The sequence below is a fragment of the Phaenicophaeus curvirostris genome, chromosome 4 (assembly GCF_032191515.1).
Source record: "Phaenicophaeus curvirostris isolate KB17595 chromosome 4, BPBGC_Pcur_1.0, whole genome shotgun sequence".
NCBI classification, from domain to species: Eukaryota; Metazoa; Chordata; class Aves; order Cuculiformes; family Cuculidae; genus Phaenicophaeus; species Phaenicophaeus curvirostris.
In genome coordinates this window covers 21,746,807-21,769,051 of record NC_091395.1, presented here as the reverse complement: position 1 = coordinate 21,769,051, position 22,245 = coordinate 21,746,807, and the positions used below count along the sequence as shown (strand labels likewise).

General features: G+C 41.2%; 1 protein-coding gene across 5 annotated transcripts; it reads right to left on the bottom strand.

Annotated features, from left to right (window-relative positions):
• Positions 1-23: 23 nt before the first annotated feature.
• Positions 24-21,070, bottom strand: INTS10 (integrator complex subunit 10). 5 transcript variants are annotated; one of them, XM_069855486.1, is made up of 18 exons: positions 20,918-21,070; positions 19,481-19,548; positions 19,124-19,227; positions 17,958-18,097; positions 17,011-17,092; positions 16,548-16,688; positions 16,042-16,213; positions 15,438-15,607; positions 11,643-11,776; positions 10,696-10,852; positions 9,979-10,061; positions 9,008-9,160; positions 7,766-7,874; positions 7,284-7,363; positions 6,632-6,794; positions 5,517-5,610; positions 2,234-2,311; positions 24-391 (listed from the first exon to the last, which is right to left on the bottom strand). In XM_069855486.1, the coding sequence occupies exons 1-18, from the start codon at positions 21,044-21,046 to the stop codon at positions 235-237; spliced, it is 2,214 nt and encodes a 737-aa protein (XP_069711587.1). In that variant the 5' UTR covers positions 21,047-21,070; the 3' UTR covers positions 24-234. The 5 variants fall into 5 exon arrangements, with proteins under 5 accessions (XP_069711587.1, XP_069711588.1, XP_069711589.1 ...); XM_069855487.1 differs by having other exon boundaries at positions 10,696-10,849; XM_069855488.1 differs by lacking the exon at positions 2,234-2,311.
• Positions 21,071-22,245: the final 1,175 nt, after the last annotated feature.

Sequence of the window (22,245 nt, the reverse complement as noted above, 5' to 3'; positions counted from 1 at the left end):
GTGGAAAAAAAACCCAAAGCAAATTGGACGTTACAGGCTTCATAAACAAAGTTTTATTTATAAAGTTTTACTAAGTGGTGAACAACACTGAGTAGAGACTGTGTATTACCGAAGCTGTAAGTCATAGGGAACTTTGACTTCCTGGACAAGTTGTTTTCCACTGCTGTGCTGCTGTTCACACACTCAAGAGCTTTCCTGTCTCTGTAAGAGACCATGAATCGTGATCCAGTCCATTCAAGTAAGAGTCTGAAGCAGCAGGATTTTCTCATTAATGCAGAACCTATGTAAGACCACCATGAGATTTTCCCCACAGCGTGAGACCTGGCGCTCCATGGCCAGGCGGAAATCTTCTTTCACTCCTTTAGTTATACCCCGGGTGACTGTATGATGCCTTAAGCCATGAAGAAGAGAGAGACAGACAAAATCAAATAACGGTTATTTGGTGCACTACAGTAATGTAAAAGGTGCTGCATATCGCTTACTATGTATCTATTGTCCATACTCCAGTTTAGATACAGAGAGCCAAAGAGCCCATGCTATGCTGTTTTTTAAAAACAAGTCTTTAAACAGTTAAAAGTTCCATAGAAATTTATGCTCCCCCTGCTTTGATTATGACTAGGGGTGTGTGAAATGTTGCAGTCCTGGTTAAGAGGAAAATCTGTTCTTTTAAGCCAGCACATGCAGAATTCTTCTTGCTTGAGGAAGGGAATTTTTTTTTTCTCTACCTTTGCTGCCTAGGCCACTTCCTCCTTGTAATCCCTTCTATAAATGTTTGGAGTTGAAAGAAGAGTGAAAAGATGAACCTGCTTTCTCTGGAAGGGGAGAGATGTCTGCCACCATAAAGAGCAGAGGGTATCTTGTACCAGCAGGAAAGTGCAGAAAGGAGCTGTATAGTCTTTGACTAATTAACACCACTAACTCCTTGACTAACGAAAGGTGCAGTGATTACTTCACAGGCCAACACAAAGCTCAAATTAAGGCAGGCTGCAAGTCTTCATGAGTAGAAGCCAGCTCTTAGGGAGATGCTGGACACTGGGCAGGGTTTGCATTGATTCTGAGCAGAAGTTCAGGACTTGTTTTCAAACAGAACAAAGGTCCAGCTACTAAGCAAACCACTGCAGTGCTGGCTGGGAAGCTTGGCCCTGGTAAAGGTCGTTTTTATAAACAGTTCTTCGTCCTCACGCTGACCTGTAGCACTCGGTGTCTAAATCTTGTCCTTAAAGTTCTCCAGTGCCAAAGCAGTACATTTTACTGCACTGGTCCAGAACTGTTTAAGGTCAGGAATTTGTAACATCTACATACTTGGGAAGGGAAGCAAAAGATAAGCCCTGAACTGAGAGCCCTAGAGTAAAGCATAATGCTAACAGTGAGACAAGTCCCAAGTTATGGGTAAGAAGGGAAGAGCTGGACTGAACCTAGCAAGCGCACTGGAAGACAGAGAAAATAAAAAATAAAGGGTGAGGGCATCTATGCCAATCCAGAGATGCCAGAAACAAGAAAGGGAACAGTCTGGAAATCACCCTCACCAACACTATACCCCCCCACCTTCACTTAAATCAGCAAGTCCAGTATTTGAAAACAGACTTCTCTGCCAAAAGAGCAGACCCCTGTGACGTGTGGAAAAGGCAAAGAAGAGACTAGCCTGGAGACCACTAGGCAGTTCACTGATGAGGTAGGCTGAGTGAAGTGAAACTGCACTGAAAATACTCCAGCGTATTCAGAGGTTATGGGATAAGCCCAGTTTTCCATTTTTACTGTCTTAAACATTGCTTGCAGCCAAGGGCTCTGGTAAGTTACAACCTAAAGGAGAATATGCAACCTACAGCTACTGAGAAAACCAGCAGTACTTTTGAAGATATGCATCATGTTGCAGCTAAAAAATAGAATTCCTAAATGAAGAAAAGTAGCTGCAAACAGATCCAGTAACCAGTATCTTGAAAAAGAGTTATAATCTTGCTAGTAAGTGTTTGAACATTGGTATAATTAGGGGGAATTTCTACATTTTTGTTTAAATTCAACAGCGATTATTAAGTTGAAAAGACACAGATACTGGCAACTTATGGGAAAAAGAAAAATAAATGTTATAATAGAACAACATGGTTTGCCAGGCAATGTAGGCACAAATGGAGAAAAAAAAATATAAATATCAAGTAACAAATTGCTGAAAACCATGGGCAGTAAAACATGTTGACAAAACACAGCACACTATGAGCAGGGTTTTTCCACTTGGTACCTGTCGGCAGTCTGTATGCTGGGCTGTAGCACAGGTATGAATTCCTGCTGCAGTAACCCCAGGGGAGGGCTAGAAGTCCTTTAAAAAACAGCAAACAGCAGCATTCAAACACCCACACACCAACTCCCCCTCCAGCGTAAAACAACTCTCCAGAAAAAGGAGCAACTCGGGTGAGACCACATAGCAGTACTGACCACTGAGCAGCCGAAGGGGCGCAGGACCCTAACAGCATCAGACATGCAAATATCCTCAGGTTTCATTGCAGGGCTGTTCTACAACTGTGGTCTAAATCTACATATGTATTTTTGGACAGGTACACCAGGAGAAAGGACAGCGGTAGGTGCAAAACCAATTTGCAGCTGTACTATGATGAGCTGTGGTAGCTCTTCCTAGGAAGCGTGTCAATCAGAAAAGTAAATCAGAGGAGCACTGCAGATACTGTAGCTTCCCTGCAGAGCTGGCAAGAGCGTGTCAGCGAATGAGGAGAGCCCACAGCTTGGAGTTAAGGGATTTGCTGCTGAGCCCAAGCAGCGTGCATGCACAGCAGGTACTGGCCAAGTTGAGTACATGACAATGTTTGTTACAGGTTGCCTAAGTATCTTTGCAGTAGCCCACAGGCGGTTTCTTTCACTTTTTCAAATTCAGACTAAATACAACAATGTTTTTTAACGGATGACACAATCAGAGCACAAATGCCCACTCAGACCAACCTCCCATTTATGACCAGGGCCACGTGAACTAGCCACCAAAAGGTGTCTCAGCTGAAAGACAGTTTATTTTCTCTGTCAAGTCTTATCTCCGTGTTTTCTATAACACAAGATAATAACCTCACACATCCAGCCTAGAGCAAATCCAGTCCCCCCCCGCTAAGGAGAGATGAGAAATTTTGTATATAAAGAACAGGTCTACTTTCTTAACCTAAGTCTCTCAAAACATCATCTCAATCTTACTGGACATCCAAGCACTGAGTGCGTCACTCGCCCTCACAGATACTAATAAGGGGGCAGAGAAGCAAGACTCGCACCTACATACCTACCGTCAGATCTCACACATGGGCATTTTGGTTAGTATCTGTAATTTATTAATGAATATGGATGGAGAGCTATGCTTATAGAAGTCAGATAAAGATGAGATGTTCTAGTAGTACAAGAATGCTACAATACAGCTACAATAACCTGAAATAAAATATTCACAAGAATTATTCAATCAAATGAGATAATTCTTCAAGAGTTTTGCAGGGCCCAATTATAAGTCTGCAGGCTACCACGATCTTACTTTGGCTTTTGAAAACTACATTGCAGTTTGCTTTCCTGGATTCAGAAAAAAGTACTATGGAACAGTACTGGAAGAACATGGAATTAACCTGGGGAGAAAATGTCCTATAAGTCATGAAACAAAGAGCTGTACTTATAAAATATATAAAATATCTGTAACACATTTCCCATCAGTTAAGATGCAGGATTGCTACATATATTTATGCTGAAGAAAGATCCAGCAAAGGTGCAACTGGGCTCCTATGTCGAACTCGCAGTGTCTTCCTGCACACGATGGAACAGCGTCTGAGTGGCCTTGGCTAACGACTGGGAGGATGGAGCCGCAGCTCATGCAACCAGAACTGGCAACAGTTGTGAAAGATGAGAGCCAACCTGCAGATCTGCAGCCTCCCAACCACTGTCCCAGGAAACAGGGCTATTACGGCACTCTTTATCCAAAACCCTAGCTGGGGGAGGCTGTGAGCTGACCAGTGCTGCTGAGGTCAGCGCCGTCCCTGTGTCTCACAGCCAGTCCAGCTAAAAAAAATACCTGGGATACCATGGGAGCAGAAGTCACCTCTGATCAGTGGACTACACCCAGTACTCTCCCTCCCATTTGTTCTCAGATTAAGTGGTTTCTGTCCTACATACCTCAACCACACAAAAGACAGCTTTTCCAGCTGGACAGGATATTTGACCATTTTGGCTTCATTAGCACAAAGAAGCAGACCTCTCTTCTATAAGCATTTCCATCAGGAAAGATAACACTGGTCAAAAGGAGGTCAATGAGAGAATTTTTTCTTGCTAGAAACACTGTTCTCTACCTGCTTCCTGACTGGTGGGGTCAGAATGGCAAGTAACAGCTACCACGCCAATCAAAACAAAAGCCTGACACGGAGAAATAGCGCTGAACTATTGCAACTGACTTGAGACAGCAGCTAAGAAGTTACCAGGCATAGTCTTCAGTGCTAAGTCCTCTTGCTGACAAAGCTTGTTACTTAACACCACATGTAGTACAACACACTCCGATTCCTGTTTCAATATAGCTGTTCAAAAGCAGTGATATACAGCAAGGGTAAGAGTTTGATAATCTAGAGCTTAAAAATGAAAATTCTCTGTCACATAATTAAACTTTTCTATTTCTTCTTTTTGTATTTTTTTTTAATTATACCTAGTATGTCTTTTTTTGTGTGTTCATTACCTGGAACTCTGGAAAATCTATTTACTAGTCCAAATTTGGATCCAGCTGTCTAACGTCAGGCTCCCATTTTTTGAAAACTTTAGCCCATTTCTAGTTAGTGAATAGCTGGAATAAACCGCCCCAAACTGGAATCTCAACAAACTTCAATAGTTCCCCTCTTAAAATGCCAAATACCAAAAATTCTAATAAACAACTTGGATATTCCAAAACATTCTGCTACTAAAACCCTGCAGCAGATACTTGTTCAGTCTTGACTCAAACCTAAGAACACCTAGGAAATTAATCCAAATTATTAATTTCCTTCAGCATCTTGTAATAAGATAAGCAGAATAAGCTTGTTCAGTACATAGCAAGAGATGACTTGCTAATTCTGAAAGAAAGCTTATTAGAGTTTATCTGGAGCATAATTTAACTTATGTTTACAATAAATAGTGCTTTCTGTTCAGCATTACTGCTCAGCAAAATTATTAACCCACCTTGCACACGAGCCTAATTATTTAAAGAATTCCCGCAAAGTGCAAGTGTCTGGTAGAAAGAGCAATGCTGCAATCACTGTCATATGAATCATTCTAAAGCAAAGGCCACAATTAGAATAAAGTTCAGTAAAAGCAGGAGTTTAAAGTTGAAGAACCTCAAAAAAGAATTTGCAGATCAGCAAATGATTCAGAAAAAGAAACTCACAGCCTTGTTTGAACTCCTTAGCCAAGACCTTAAATTTAAACTCAAAGAGATGACAAACTTACTATCCAGGAGCATGAAAGCAAAGACAACCAGAACACACTCCCTTTTTTTTTCCCAAGGAAAACAGTAAATGCTTTTTTATCCTTACTTGATCAACATTGCTTGATTTGGCAGCAGTTCCAGATGAATTTTCCCTCCTTCCTGTGTTCTTAAATAAGCAAATTCCTCCAACATATCAATATCTGAAGAAAACGTTAAAGATTTGAGTAGGGAAAAAAATGACAGAGAACATTTCTTCTTATCCCTCCCATCTGAAGCCACATTGCTGAAAGAACACTCAAAATGAACAGCTACAAAGGTATCTCAATTCTTAAAAGTGACAAAGAAGATCACAGCATGTATTCCTAATCCTCCACAAATTCAGGAGAAATGGCTTTTTTAAAGTGCAATGTACACACATCGGTCAATTTCTTTTCTTTCTCCATTTCTTCATATGTACAATCAGTCAGAGGTAAAGAAAGCTCATCTCTCCAAACAAATTCCATGGTTGTTTTTACTTCCTTCTCCTACATTGCAGGTTATCAAAGCAGTGCATACTAAGGCTGGGGTTGAAGGAAGTGGCACCATGGTGGCACGTGTGACCTTTTTCAGTTTTCTATTTTGGTCCCTTATTTAGGCTTTCTCCTTTTTTTTAACTCCCTTAACACCAGAGCTCCTTAAGCTGGGGACGACAGCTGGATGTCTATTTCGGTTAAACACTAAACTGTCCACGTGCATGTAAGGTGATCAAAGCATGTCAGATATCTGAACACAGAAATCAGACAAGCTTTGCACAGACTTTGACATAGCTCATTATCTTACTTAACCCAAAAATCTTACTCACAGGAAGCATTTCATAAACAACAGCCAAAATCATTCAACTCTGAAGCACAGATGTCACGTCATCATTTTAGTTAACAACCTTGTAGTTTAACACCCTATCTATCTTACTGAAAAGGCAGCCATCACTTAAACGAGCAGCCTGACTGGCTGCTGATTTTCTGAACTGTGATGTACTTAGGATACTCTCAGGTGCCAGAGCAGGTGACAGGAGGCAGATTTATAGTCCATTGGGCACTGCCACGTATTACAAGAGGCTTGCATGATATAAAATAACTAACAGAATATGATTCACGAGAGAGCCGAAACTATTTTAACAGCTTTTTCCACACCCCAGCACACAGTTTTGTATGTGAAAGACGTTCTTGGTTAGAGAAAGGATACTTGTGACATAGTTGAAAAAATTCTCATACTGGAAGTTTCCTTGTTGGCAGATTTTGTTGATAGCTTTCAGGAACAAGTTCTCACCCCTCGGCCATTCATGCTGAAGCAGAACAACTACGTGGCCCAGGGCCATGTCATCTCTGCTGTCTGTGAAAGCTCTGAGCTTCAGGGGAAAAAATGACATGAGACAATCAGGAAACGCATGTTGTTTTTATAAATACACATGATTCACATCACTTATATCTGTGCAAATACAAAAGAAATTCTGTAGAAGTGTAATTTGTTCTGCCCCAATTTATACATTTAAAATAGGCTGGAAATTTCCAGCCAAAATACCAAATTCTCTCTGTTGACCTATAAGGTAAGTCTGCATACAGACAAAAATATTTTAAGATTAATTCTATCTCCTCTGCCCCAAACCACAATGAATAGAGGAGAAAAAAGAGAGAACAAACCTTCTTCCACCAACATTCCTCCCACCCTGCTCCCTCCTAAGAGCCTCCACAAATCCATTTAGGTGAAAAGAACTTTGAGGCACAGCCCTTCACACCCAGTCACACCACTGGGATAAGGCCATGCAGTTTCAGGACCCCAGATACATAAACTAAGCATTAGAGACATGAGACAACTTACAGCCTTGACTATAGCTTACCTTGAAACAAGCTAATAGTAGATGGAGGCAGTAAGGCATGATAGCTCTGCTGGTACATGGCCAAAGCTTCAAATCAGACCCTGCAACAGAACAGTTTATCGTACACTTCTTTAGGGGTCTCATGATTATCTAAGTTTGAAAGAAATTAGAATGGAGCAAAAGGAATCCATAATTGCCAAATCTCAGGTAGGAAGGAAAACTTTGAAGGTAAATTATAAATAACTCAAAAGGTGAAGTAACACATTTTGAAACTTTTCTTTAGTTCTCTTTTTTTTAGTTCTCTTTTAGTTCCCTTTTCCTGTTGTAAGGGTTTGTCATTGATAGGCTTTAATAGGTACCAGCAGGAAAACCACTCACAAAACCAAGAGGGGATAAAGAACTTCCTCCGTTTTAGTAATACAAAAAGATAATTATATACTCAAGTGAAATGCACGAACTAAAACTCAGCTGACACCGAATTAAGGGTAGTAGCAACTCCGTACCTTTCCTGAATTTAGACTTTACTTTAGGTTGCTCCTCTTGTACTTTACCTCCTTCTTGTATTGGAAGTAAAATACAGCACATGAGGTCAAGCACTTTTTCGCATGTTTGCTACAAAAAGAAAAGACACGTGATAATGCTAAATCTAAATTACAAGTTCTTAAAATTCAGATATGTTAATGATGCTTAAAAATTTCAGACACTACAAAAGAAAAAAGAAACAATCATGAAAGTCTGCTAGAACGTGAATATATTTAATGCATAACTTAGTTTGGCTAAGCAAAAAGATGCAGCTGGCATTACACAATCTCTGAGAGCCAACATAAGTCATTTTAATTGTGATAAAATATGTATTGGCATTCTTAATTTAAAGAGCGTAAGATCAATACAACTGCAATCAAAAACTACTTTATTTTGAAGGATTAAGTTTTCAAATGAATTATTTGAACAGCTTTTGAAAGTTTCTTCTGTCTATAGTAAAAACAGAAAGGAAAATGTCACTCTGACAGCATGACAGAAGTGCAATGAATATTTAATGCTATTTCCTAGAGACAGTAGGAGGCCTGGGGGAACACATGATCACATACATTTCTAATGAAAAAGTAGTAAACTGGAAGGGACAAAAAGACTTGTCCACTAGTATTAAGATGATGTTAAATACTGAGAGACTCAGCCTTTATTTTTAGTGCTGACGCTGACTGACCTCAGACCACGATGTGCTCCTGTAATATTAAAACCACAAAAGATGTATTCCAAAGGTAAAGCAAGCTCAGTGCTCAGGCCAGACAATACTGTTTTGAAGCCCCTTCAGTCTGTTAACTGATAACTAATTCTTTTCTAAGATGATCACAGAAGTTTCTTGTCTATAAACTTTTTCTTTCCCCTGCCACATAAAGCCTATACCTAAGAATTTTCCTTCAATATTTAAAACTGTTTCAGTAAAGTTGTGGAATTAAAATTTAAGGTTACATTTATAGACAACTCAAACACCTGTAGCTATGGAAAAGTCTTAAGTAAACCCCCCAAATCATAACTACCAAGGACACTATATAGGAGAGAAGCTAATGAACAGTCGGTTAATGTGCTAGGAAGTGCCCTGTGAAGCATGGATTTTTTTCAGCAGACCCTTGCTTATATTTGATACCCTGTTGAAAACAGGCTAACAGGAAAATTCAAAAGAAGACGACAAATGAGAACCACAGGGCCACATGATGAAGGACCAGTGTGTGGAATGCTGTACATACCCGATACTCTCCAAGGGCAAAGTGGCATGTTGCTAACTGGATTAGTGCTCTCTGATTTTCTAATGATCCTTGTCCTGTAATTTGCTGTGGAGAGTGAGAGCCCTGAAGAGCTGCCAAGTGATGTAGGCTGCTAATTGCTTTTTTGTACTGCCCCTTTAAAAAAAGATAAAAGAAGGGTTAGGGTCTTCTGTATATAGTGGGTAGAAAGGCAGAAATAAAAAGTCCCTACTAGAAAGCTTTCAAAACAGAGTGTGTCCAAGTAACCAGGCCTCAAAATTTTAATCCAGCAAAACACTTTCCAGTGATGTGCTGCGTACAGGAATGTGGACTGATCACTTGCCAGGCAGTAAGAAGACAAACAGAATGCTGTTTTAAAAAGCCTATTTACTAGATCACATTTATAACTGAAACAAATAATCATTCTCTTCAGCGTTAATCATTACTTTGTTTAGACCAATATAAAGTTTTTAATAGCCCTCGTTCAGGTACAAGTGCAGGCAAAAATAAAAGACCCTCAAATGAAAAAGGCAATAGAATAAGCTTTGTTCTACAGATGATATTTGATATAAGTACAGTCAGCCCAATTTCTGAGGAGAATGACAAGTTTTAACTTTCATCTACTTCTGTTTGAAAATTCTTCTCTCTGTGTTCTAATAGAATGCACTGACATATGACTAAAAAACACTTTTCTTCCATAACGCTATATAAATCTACAGATAAAAAATGCTAATGGAGATGTCTTTTCCATATGCCAAAACTAGCTGGACACAACAAACAGCTATTGAGACAGGAATATCCTAAGTAGGGAACCTAATCTGTAGTAAGGATGGTGTGATTCCATCCCAAAAAGGGTCATGCTTTAAAGGCTAAAATCAGTAGACAGTAAAAGTAGTCAAACTGGCTACTCAGAACTTGAAGGAAGAGCAACAAAATGGTGTCATTTTTACTAGTTTTTACTTTTTTTTTTTTACCTGGTAGATGATCATGTCTGTAAGAAAGATTCTCAACCAAAGCCATGTCTCTGTCTTCCACGACAAACAAATTCTGGTGAACTCTGCAAAGCGGTTAGAGAAGAAATATGGAAAAAAAAAAGAACATTTCACAGCTTCGGGTTGAAAACCAATTATCCAGAAAAAAATTAACCGAATTTAAAAATGGAAAACCAAACCAGTACAAGTGTAAAATCTTTCAAATACAGGATACTCTCTTCTATACAATCATATTTTGATAATATTTCTCTTTCCCCATGTCCAACCCATCTAAAAGCAGCCAGCTTTTCAGAAGAGAGATTTTCAAGATTATCACACCAGGTATTATCAGAAATGGAGAAACACAGTAAAGACACATCTTAAGCATGAACTATAGCAGTCATTAGCATCACAGCCTCACCAAGTATTATCTGCACTACTACTAAGCAAATGGTCCTTCAGTAAAAGCTGCTCCCAAGAGAAGTAGGGGTGAATAAACAAAGAGGCATGAAGAATGAAATGAAATCCAGGAATAAAATATTTAGAAATGCAACAACTGATTAAGATTCTTATTGGAATTTTGATCAAAAGTACTCAGGACCCAAAGTAAATTCAACTTTAAGGATTCACAATGACAAGTATTCTATTTTAACAACAGTAAAGTGACTTCTACAGACAGCAATGAGGCCTAAATGCAACTCTGCCTACAGTTAGCCTTACCTTTGTCGAGTGATTCCAGAGAACAGAGCAGCTCCCAGCTCTCTCTTGCCAGTTTAAAGCTCTCTAATACTTCAATAGAGTTTGCAAGATCTGCCTTGTTTATTGTAATATGGCGACTTCGTGCCTTCCCAGAAGGATCCTCATCATCTGAGCTCTGCTTAAGGGTCAGTATAAAACAAAATTATCCACTTTTTTTTGTATTATTTTATAGTTATTTCAAAGGACTCTAAAGTCACAGAACATTCACTGAACACAAGAAAACAATGCTGTACTGGAGATACCAATGTCCTAGCTTAAATGGCTTTAAATGTCTTTTTGCTTAGCTTGTTTTAATAGAACAATCTGTTTTGCTACAAAGAAATTCAGTGGTACAGCGTGACAAACAGTATCCCAAAAGAATGTGTTCTGTTAAACACAATCAGCCCTGAGGTTCAGCTAGATTGAAGTATGTACATACTTTAGACTTCATCATTCAATTTAAGCCAACAGTGGCATAAAGCAAAGGAAATGTAATTTTTGTATCAGCATGTACTTGTACTAGCAGAGAAATTCTAGAAAGTAGTGGTTTTCTACTATTAAAAAGATTGATGTAGTCACACTTCCAATCATGAAAAGTCAATTAATTTGGAGGTTTAGCTGTAGAACATCTGACTGCTATAGCTGCCATTTTCAACAGCTTCTGCTGAACTATTTCAAATTAAAGCATTCACATTAGCACATATTGGTCTTCAGCAATTGCTACAAAAATGGTTTTATTCTTGCTAGCTTTAGCCAAAAAAATCTGTTTGCAAATTACAGTCATACTATACCATACTACCCTGGTCATACCAGTTACGCTAAGATAACTCTAAAAAGATGCCTGTTACATCTGTGTCAAAACCAGTATTGTCTAATTTCGAGTACCAATGCCATTCTTATTAGTAAAAGGAAAAGTCTAGACAAGTTACCATTGTTTTTTCTCTTCCTTCAGCAAGTTTCCTCTTCTTGTGTATGTGTTTGTTACGATCAATATCTGTATCACCATAGACGTTGGTTACATCCTCAAGAAGGACCAATGGGACTTGGTTTGGAGCATTTGGACCTGGATTTAAAGACAAATTAATTTAAGATTGCTCTAAACTGATCTGAAAGGCCTATATCAAACTGGTTTTGTTTCCTTCAAGGTAATTATTATAATGCTAAAGAAAACCTTCTGAACTTAAGTGGATTAAGCTACATAAGCTTAAACTATGTTGGCAAAGCTAAGGTTTTCTCAAAGCAGCCTTGCAGTAAAGGTCAGAAAGCATTTACTAGATGTCACAAAAGTTTGCTTGAGAGCTTCAGAATATTTCTGAATCCTTTTCTCATACTCAGGCTGCAAGTGTTCTCTCATCACTCATTATTTGCTTTTTTACAAGCAGAACTACTCAACAGGTACAAATAGCTCTGAAGTTAACCACCACTAACATGGCAAAGCACAGCAGTATTCTCAAGCCATTCTTATGAGAAACCAAAGCAATAAGCTGACAGGTAATGATGCTTCAAAGAAGTGAGTGTATTGCATCACAAGATTTCCCCAAGACGATCACTTGGTGTCAGCTTTGCCCTCACTGATTTCAGGGTACAGAATAAAACCTTCAATTGACTCCCCAAAACCCATCATCACTCCCCAAAGCCTCTAGAAGAAGTCCCATTTTGAACTACAGAAGACAAAATTTCTACTTCCACTGGTGTCACAAAATATCCTGTGGGACCTGGCACCTGGTATTTCAGATCTCAGTGCTTAAATTTCATTAGATTTAAACTAGGAACAACACTTCTTAATCTCATATCACAATATTGGTCCATGGCCACTACTGAGAAAGCTTTCTTTCTGAAAACATTTTCTCCTGTTGCACAATGATGTATATAGATGTGCAAGGCTCAGACAAAGAGAATTATAAACAAAAGGGGAAATCCATTAACCTGTTTTCCCTTTTTGAAACCTTCACCAGACAAGACAGTAGTGCAGACAGGTATTTACAGTATGCACATTTCTACTATTCGCGGAAAGATTTGACGCTGAGGCTTCATTCATAACTGCAAAGAACTAATTTAAGAGCTTAATACAAGACAAATAATTTGATTGGCTGACATAAAAGAATCTATATTAAGCTTTTCCCACTACTCAAAAGTGATCTGTAAGGAGCCCACTACAACAGAAGTTAAAGTTAAAGGAAACAACTAACCTGGCATGCTTAACAAATAACTTTATCTCTTTTGATTAGGTTCAAACTGAATACCACCATTGAAATGTCCCCTACACAAAGGGTACAGCACATTAAAATCACTTCTCCTGTACCATCATGTACTCCACTGTGTTGGAATATAACCCGTGTAAACTGAAAACAGAGCCAAATCATAATGTAGAAAACAGCATCCATGAGAAACAAATAGGGAAGTACCACAACTGGGAAACTGAAAGAGTTTTATCCCTAGAATCTCAAGAGCTGCCTACTTGTAACACCTGAGGAGAAAAAAGTGGGTTTTTCTTCTACTCACTCTGGTTTGAATGAATACCAGTTAAATGCTTTGCTTTCCAGAGAAATGTTCTCTTCACAGTAGTAGGCAAGTAAGGGTTTGTAGCCTTTATATCAAAATCTCCAGTCCTAGAACAAAGCAAAACCTAACTTCGGCCTTGATGCGGGCTGCAAACCTTCTCTTACATTACTGGAAGTTACACAGCCATCCAAACAGCAATGTTGCATTTTTAATAGAATGGTTTGGTTGTGAAAGGACTTCACAGATCACCCAGTTCCAACCTCCCTGCCATAGGCAGGGACACCTCCCACTGGATCAGGTTCCTCAAAGCCTCATCCACCCTGGCCTTGAACACCTCCAGTGATGGTGCAGGCACAACTTCTCTGGGCAACTTGTGCCACTGCCTCACTACCCTCATCATAAAGAATTTCTCCTTTTTATCTAAACTAATTCTACTCTCATTCAGTTTAAAGCCATTACCCCTCAACCTATCACTACACACCATTATAAATAGTCACTCTCCAGCTTTTCTGTAGGCCCCCTTTAGGTACTGCACAGCTGCAATAAGGTCTGCCCAGAGCCTTCTCTTCTGTAAACAAGCCCAACCCTCTCAGCCTGTCCTCATATGGGAGGCGCTCCAGTCTTCTGACCACCTTTGTGGTCCTCCTCTGGACTTGCTCCAACAGGTCCATGTCTTTCTCTTGTTGGGGACCCCAGAGCTGAACGCAGTACTCCAGGTGGAGTCTCACTTTTCAGTCTAACTGAGCTCTAGAATCTAAGCTTACAGATTTTTTAATTGATTTCTAGCTCAGAGTGTTACAAATAAACCCCTAAAAGCATCAACCCAAATAGCAACTCCTGTCAAGCCTGCAGGCAGCCTGAATGTTATGAGAGGTATGAACTGCCTCATTCAGTTTTCAAGTCTCCAGCAAGGCAGGTATGAATTATGTCAGATAAATGAACTGAGAAGTTTTCTCTCGAGAGATTTCTTGCAAGTCCATGCATAGGAAAAGAGAGTCAAAGATTCATGCTCAGATCTACTGAATTAAGGAGGAAACAGCTTTTTTCCTCACCACTACACTTCCAAAATACATAGGATTCTAGATTTCTACAACAAGCCCTCCAAAGAGAAGGGGGGAAATACTCTAATGATAGAAAGGGTATGAAAGGCAGTAAATACCACTGGATGTTAATGCTAAGACAGAAATGAGTAAAAAATGTCTTGGAAATATTTTCCAGAGCTCAAGAAATGGCAGAGAGTACCAGAAATACTGCATGGAAGGGACTGCGCTCTGTTGTCTCAATGTACATTATTTTTTTGGTGGTTCAATCTGAAAACACGAGCTCAACTGTAGAACTTGGAAAGAAACACTGTCACCAGTGCTTTACTTCCTTTCTCCCTCAACTCAGAATCAAGCAGCTAAAAGTACATGCCCAGCTAAAGAATCTCACTGCCCCACCATTACTATTCTTTTCTCTGGACAGAACAAAAAATTTGACTCAATTAGTTACAGGATTTGTTAAAGTGACTACATGTTCTTCGCGTACAAGTTGCCATCTCATTTGTCTTCTGAGCTTACTTATCTACTGATCCAACTTTCTATAAAGCTGTTTAACCCATCATTTGTATTGAAGTGTTTCATTGCACAATCATTCACTCCATGCAGGAAACTGTGATGAAATTTATGAACACAACACACAGAATTAAAATCGTAATTTTAACATGAATCAATAATTGTAGTGTTAATAAGTACTAATTACCTATGGGGACGATTGTTATTGTTGCAAGGAATTCTCAAGCAGGAAATGCACACTATTAAGAGCTGAAAATCCCCCTCTATCATGCTGTTTATTTCAATAAATTCTAAACAAACTGGGTGTTAAAGAACTTCCTTCAGCTTCCAGACCATTCCTGAAAAGTCCAGTCAACCTCTGAAGAAGCAATTCAAGGTGTTCTAAGCAATGTTTCACATAACATCTGCTCTGTTACTCTTCTCTTTGCTAGCCAACTAACTACTGCTGGCCAAGGCTGGAACCCTGATGCTAACTTAGACTGATCTTTGGTCTGATCCCCCGCAGTAGTTGTCGTGAACCAATTCTCCTGCTAAGAGCAATAGCTTGAGAGATTTTTTTAAAAAGATCCACTCACTTTGTTTCATAAGACCAATGAGTAAAGATCCCTCAGACATTACCAATGAAATCACAAAGAGCTCTTTACGGAAGTTGAAACATTAGAAACTAACCTTGAAAGAGTGATGGCTGGATGTTGCTGACATACTGGAATGCGTTTTTAAAGAAGACCAACATTGTGGAATACACGACTTGGTTCTTGTATTTAGCATGTGCATCACTATCAAAGTTGCTGATGTATCTGCAGAGGTCTTTCATGCGATGCAAAATATCACCAAAACTTCTGAGGAAGAGAGACAAGAATTCAAAATGTGACATTTACACAGACTCCAAAACTAAAGGAAAGAATGCATAGTGAATACTGAAAACCTTAATGTTTTGGCTGAGGAAATCCCCCAGCTGCAAGTCAGTGGAGGCTGGGAATGCCTGCCAGAGAAACTTCACTGAAAGTTTTCTCTTTGCTGAGGCATCCAGGGAATGGTACCCCATAGCACCATAGTTCTTATGCACGACTTTCATCAAAAGATTTAATTTAGAGACTAATTTGAAAGTGGTCATGGATCCATGTTTTTGCTTTACATTGTACAGTCTTGAAAGAAAAGCTACATTTACACAAAATGTCCTCATGTTAAAATCTTTCTTCAACCCATCTTCTTAAGAACTAAAAATACAAAGTCTCCTTCATAAGAAACAGCAAAAAAAGTACGCTTTTCTCACCTTCTTCCCTTATCCATTTGCCATTCACATCTCATTCCCACCACAGACAATATTTTAAATAGCCTCTCCCAAGGATCTGTAATCTGGGATGATTTTTCTGTGAGACCATCTATTACATATTTCTGAGAGCTACGCTTGCTTGGAGACATAATATCAGAGGAATCTTGTGAACCTAGGAAAACGAGCACATTTTTCTCTTCATAAAGAAATCAAACAAATTATTTATTTTCAATAAGGAAGCATGTAAAAATGTACATTGGAGCTTCAGGGTATCCCTTCTTCACTGAGAAGGCTAACAGGGAGCATCACATAAGCATCACAACTAAGTAAAAGAAGCATCATGAAGTATTTTGCTATCAAAGAGCTAAGAAACATCAAATACTGCTATTAAACCTTGTCTAAGGGATGCATTACATAAAAGTAATGCATTCTTCATTTATGGGCATTAACTTCAGTAATACTAAAACGCATTGTAAGAAAGGTTAATTTTATAAAGATATTCTTACCTTGATATTGGCTTTCTGTTTGTGCAGATCTAGTTACATAGTTAATATAAAATTCTGCTGCTTTATTCAGATATTTATATAACAAGCTGGCAGGAAGACGAACATCAGGGTTGTTGATTATTAGAGGAAGAACGTCACAAACTAAAATATAAAACAAACAAAAAAATCTTTTAGGTTTGTGGGGTGTTTTTGTTCTGTTTGTTCTAAGCAAAGTTTCTCAATCAGCAATGTAAGCCTCCATCTCTGCTTGACCATACATCACAAACGATCACAACAAACCTCAAATGAATGACTGCGGTATCAGTTTGAACCATATGGTGGTCAGCCTTGCCTAATGTGGCCTGAGCCTCTTCTGACTAAAGCAGTTTTCTCATCTTAGTATGTTGAAAGCAGTTTACTGAACTCAGAATCTTGCAGTATGAAAAAGCTGTATAATAAAACAGGAACATTAACATTTTCTTACCAAATAATTTTCTAAAACAATTCACTGGGGATTCTTGGTCTTCAATACTTTCAGCATCTAATAATGTTTCTCCAAGGCCTACCTGTGTAAGGAGAGGTGAAAATAAAACACTGGACCACTGGTTTTAGAAACTTTTTGAACTATGATTCAATGGAGTTGAACAATAATTCAGTGGATGTGTGAGTAGCAATTCACTACATGCCAACTACATGCGCTAGCCTCTAAATACATGGTTAAACTATCCCTACTTAACAGCAAGGGAAAAGCAAAGCCAGAAGATAGCAAAACCAAGACCACAAGTAAAATTGTGTGCATGCAACTCTGTTGGTATGGATGGGCACAGACAGGTGAAAGCCGTGGAAATACCAAGGCCTTAAAGCTGCAGCTTGTCACCTGAGTTGTAGCAACTATACACTTTGTCTGATGTTAGTATGAGCTAGAATATGTTAGTTTAAGTCAAAACTATCAGCTTTTGTAGTCTTTAAACTATTTCTAAACTGCCCTTAAACTGTAATTAAATAAAGCAGGTCTTCATTTAAAGAGCTCCAGCTATAGTTTTGTAAGTCAAAGCAAACACGCTGCTTGTCAGAGTCTACTCATAGCCTCGAAGTAATGAGAGTTTACTGGCAAAAAGCTGAAGCAATATTCTTTCTTAGACTATAAAACTCCTCTACGCTCTTTTTGGTGCTAGTCTGCTTTTTCAAAAAGCATGGAATAGTCTTCACATTTACAAAACAAAAAATAGTTTTATTTGCTTGCATTTGTTTTATGCCGAATTCTTTCCTGGTGCTAACCTCACGATACAACAATCTTAACTATTAGCCGCAATTATACATGAATAAAAAGACTCATCCTCTCAACAGGCAAAGGAAAATACATTTCAGCAAAATCTTAAGAAAAATAATGTCAATATCCAGAGAAGTTTCTATGAGCTTCGCTTCTCTTACCCCATGTTGCACCACAGTCTCTGGGAAGCGTCGCAGAAGTAGCAGCAGCATTTCTGCCCTTTCTAATGTGTTAAAACACTGCTCTGTGGCCTTCAGTAGCATTTCACACTGGACCCGGCCAGGAAGGGTTTCAAATAATCCTTAAAAAAAAATTTACAATGTTTAACTTGCTATGAGTGAATTGTAAATGTGACTGACAAAGGGTAAAAAAATCAGTCAACATCACTTTGCCATGTAGAGTGAAAGAGATTTCATTATACTTTGTTCTGCTTTTTAATAGCTATGCCTGGAAAAAAAAAGGCTGTTTCTTTCAGAGAAGACCATACGAATATTTCTCTGTGTTTATTTGGGTGCACAGAACTTGAATTAACAAGTTAGACTGCTAATGAGTGGAGTACTGAAAATCCTAATACCATTTTAAGATGCTTTTTCAAGAATGTTAATTTCTTAATGTTAATTACTTACATTCCACTTCTACAATTAATACCTTCATTATGAAAGGGTAGTTTTCTTCAATTTAAACTTCTAATGAGACACCAAAAAGAAACTAACATGTTATCCCTGTAAGTTTCATGTAGTTTCTCTAAAAAATACACCCCATCAGAAAGCAAACGTTTCCTTAATTGGCGTGGCCTGTATGCAGAGTTACACACTGCTTATTCTCAGAGCTTCTGAAGCCCACGTTCAAACAGCAGATTATGATCTGCCTAGCGTAAAACCTGCTTTCAAGACTGCCTGTGGTTGCCATGAGTGAATGCCAAGCCCTTCTGGTCACTGCTCGCTGTCACAACCCTCACTTCACAGGTACGAATTTGCCCCATTTTTATGATCATTCATTGTCCTCTGCAATCAGTGGGATGACGATTCCTAAGTCCCATTTCTCTTATTCCATATGGAAACTCTTCTTTAAGTGCTTGTTGTTCTGCACACCTGGTCTACCCATATCATAGACAAAACAATGGGAATCGGCTTCTCATGTCCCTTTGAGTTTCCTAAGCTTAACACACTGAATGAAGTCTCTAAAGCTGAACTGAGCAAAAAAAATCCGCAGACCACAAGCAAAGTTAGAAAAGACTGACATTTACTCACCACACTACATACGTAACCAGAGGGCTTATCTTTAGATTCCTTAAGGACTCTCCCTATTTGCTGAAGAGAACACTTACCTCTTAAAAACTGTGTCTGCTTGTCCTGTGAATCATTCCTTAATGCTGATGTAATAACGCTTATCTCCCTCCATACAGCAGGTTGGTCTGGAAAATTCACAAACCTGTAATAAAGTTTGAAGCAAGGACTGCACAGTGATCCCAAAATCTATTTCCAAGACAAAACCTTCCTATGAAGAATGTGCACAAGCACAGGAAAAGAAAACCTTTCTTTTTACTGTTTAATTAATAACACCTTTTCTGTTTAATTTATCCACACTGGTTTCCAAAAGCATTCAGACCATAGCTTTGGAAACTCTGACATTTATGGAAACAAACACCTGGCATAATTGTAGAGTTCCAGCTCTGATGACTTACATGTCGTAGAGCAGCCTGCCCGCAGACGCTGTCCTTTCAGCATTCCTCTCAATTGTGTACATCTCATACTGTAAGATGGAAGAACAGAACTTCAGCTTTCTTAAATACATTTATGAACCAGATCACTCCTTCCACTCTAAAAAACTGTCCCCAATTTGCCACAGCAGTCTGAATAACAGAAAAGTAAAGGTTTAATAGAATCACAGAATGTCTCAAGTTGGAAGCTTCATGAGTATTACCAGGCTTGGCGCCACAATTGCATCCCCAGGGAGCTGTTCCAGTGCTCCATCACTCTCTGGGTGGAGAACCTTTCTGTAATATCCAACCTAAAACTCCCCTGGCACATCGTCCTGCCACTCCTTTAATTTCTATCATTGGTCTCCAGACAGAAGAGATCTGCTCCTGCTCCTCCTCCCCTTGTGAGGAAGCTGGAAGGCCCCGCTCCGTTTCCTCTTCTCCAGGCTGAGCAGACCAAGTGACCTCAGCCACTCTTCATACAGCTTCCCTTTAAACCCTTGTCCAACTTTGTGGCCTTCCTACAGACACTCTCCAGTAGCTTGATATCCTTTTTATACTGTGGCATCCGAAACTGCACGCAGTGCTCAAGGTGAGGCCACACCAGGGCAGAGGAGAGAGGCTCTCTTGACCAGCTGGCAATGCTGTGCTTGATGCACCCCAGGACACAGTTGGCCCTCTTGGCTGCCAGGGCTCACTGCTGGCTGCTGTTCCACTCACCGTTGACCAGAACCCCAGATCCCTTTCCACATGGTTGCTCTCCAGCCTCTAACTCGAGATTGCAACATTTGCTGTAGAAATTAGGAGCTGAGTTTAGATTACTAATCACGTTACATTTGGCATAAACCTCTGTACGATAAAACTTTCTGCAATATTGGCGTGCTGGCTTTATTTTCACACTAACAGAAAACTTAAGTGAGAATTCAAAGAGCTCTTTGACCAGGGTTTGCTTCCAGTCAAATGCAATACAACCCCCTAAGCTATTGCAAAACCCAAAGGCAACAGAATCTCTATTAAATCTCTATTAGGTAGTTATTTTTTGTAGCAGCAAACCCAGATGTATCATCGTTTGCAAACCCAACAAGCAGAAAAGGCCCTTCCCCTCAGTTATTAAAACCCCAGCACTTTCACCTCTTTCACAAAGCATTCACACTAGATTTTATTGCAGTTAAACACACTGAGCAATTACAAGATTGCCACTGCATTTTTAATGACACTGAGAGGCCGGGCACCGCTGGCAGCGGGGCTCGGGGAGGGAAGGGAGCAGGGCTTGGGTCAGGCCCGTGTCCTCCCCCGGCAGCCGCACGGCTCACACCGGACCGATTCCGCGGCCGCCGGCGCTTCCGGGTCCGCGTCACCACGGCAACCGCCGCCCCGCGCCGCCATTTGCCGAGGCTCCCGCCCCCTCGCCCCGGCGCACACCTGAATGTTGAAGTCGGCGGGGTAGAGGCTTCGCGCCGTGATGAGCCAGGCCTTGGCCGCCCACAGGTCCCCCGGCACCAGCTCCCGCGCCCGCTTCACCAGGAACTCGCAATCCCCCTGCGCTGACATTTTCCCACCCGCACGGCCTCCTCCTTCCCCTCCGCGCATGCGCCGCCCCGCCCGCTGCCCGCCTCGCTGCGTATGCTCAGGGCGCTCCGCTCGTCGTCCCACTGCGCATGCGCGGCCCCGCCCCGCTCTTCACCCTACAGCGTGTGCGCACTACACCCGCCGCCTCGACCCACTGCGCATGCGCAATCCTCTTCGCCCCGCTACGCACGCGTTTTCCCTCCCCATTCCGTGTCCCACTGCGCATGCGCGACCCCGCCCCACGCTCCCCGCCAGGCGCTGCGCGGACCCTCTGCGCATGCGCAGCACTGCCCCACCCTCCCGTCTCTTCCCTGCCCCTCTGCGCATGCGCGGTCCCGCCGCCAATCTGCACGCGCTCTCGCCACGTGGTGGCGGGCGGGTGCGCTGTCGGCGGCCGGTGCCGGCGGGGCCGCTGTGAGGGGCTGCGTCGCTCCGTCTCCCTCCCTCCCTCCCTCCTCCTCCTCTTCTTTCCTCCCTCCCTCCCTCTCTCTCTTCCCTTCCCTCCCTCCCTCTCTCTCTTCCCTTCCCTCCCTCCCTCTCTCTCTTCCCTTCCCTCCCTCCCTCTCTCTCTTCCCTTCCCTCCCTCCCTCCCTCCTCCTCCTCTTTCCTCTCCCCCTCCCTTCCTCCCTCCCTTCCTCCCTCCCTCCCTCCCTCCCTCCCTCCCTTCCTCCCTCCCTTCCTCCCTCCTTTCCTCCCTCCTTTCCTCCCTCCTTTCCTCCCTCCTCCTCCTCTTTCCTCCCTCCCTCCCTCCCTCTCTTCCCTTCCCTCCCTCCCTTCCTCCCTCCTCTTTCCTTCCTCCCTCCCTCCCTCCTTTCCTCCCTCCCTCTTCCCTTCCCTCCCTCCCTTCCTCCCTCCTCCTCTTTCCTCCCTCCCTCCCTCCTTCCTTCCCTTCCTCCCTCCTCCTCTTTCCTCCCTCCCTCCCTCCCTTCCTTCCTCCCTCCCTCCCTTCCTTCCTCCCTCCCTCCCTTCCTCCCTCCCTTCCTCCCTCTTCCTCCTCTTTCCTCTCTCCCTCTCTTCCCTTCCCTCCCTCCCTTCCTCCCTCCCTTCCTCCCTCTTCCTCCTCTTTCTTCCCTTCCTCCCTCCCTCCCTCCCTCTCTCTCTTCCCTTCCCTCCCTCTCTCTCTTCCCTTCCCTCCCTCCCTCCCTCCCGCTGCCCTTTCGGTCCCGGAATGTGCGTCTCCT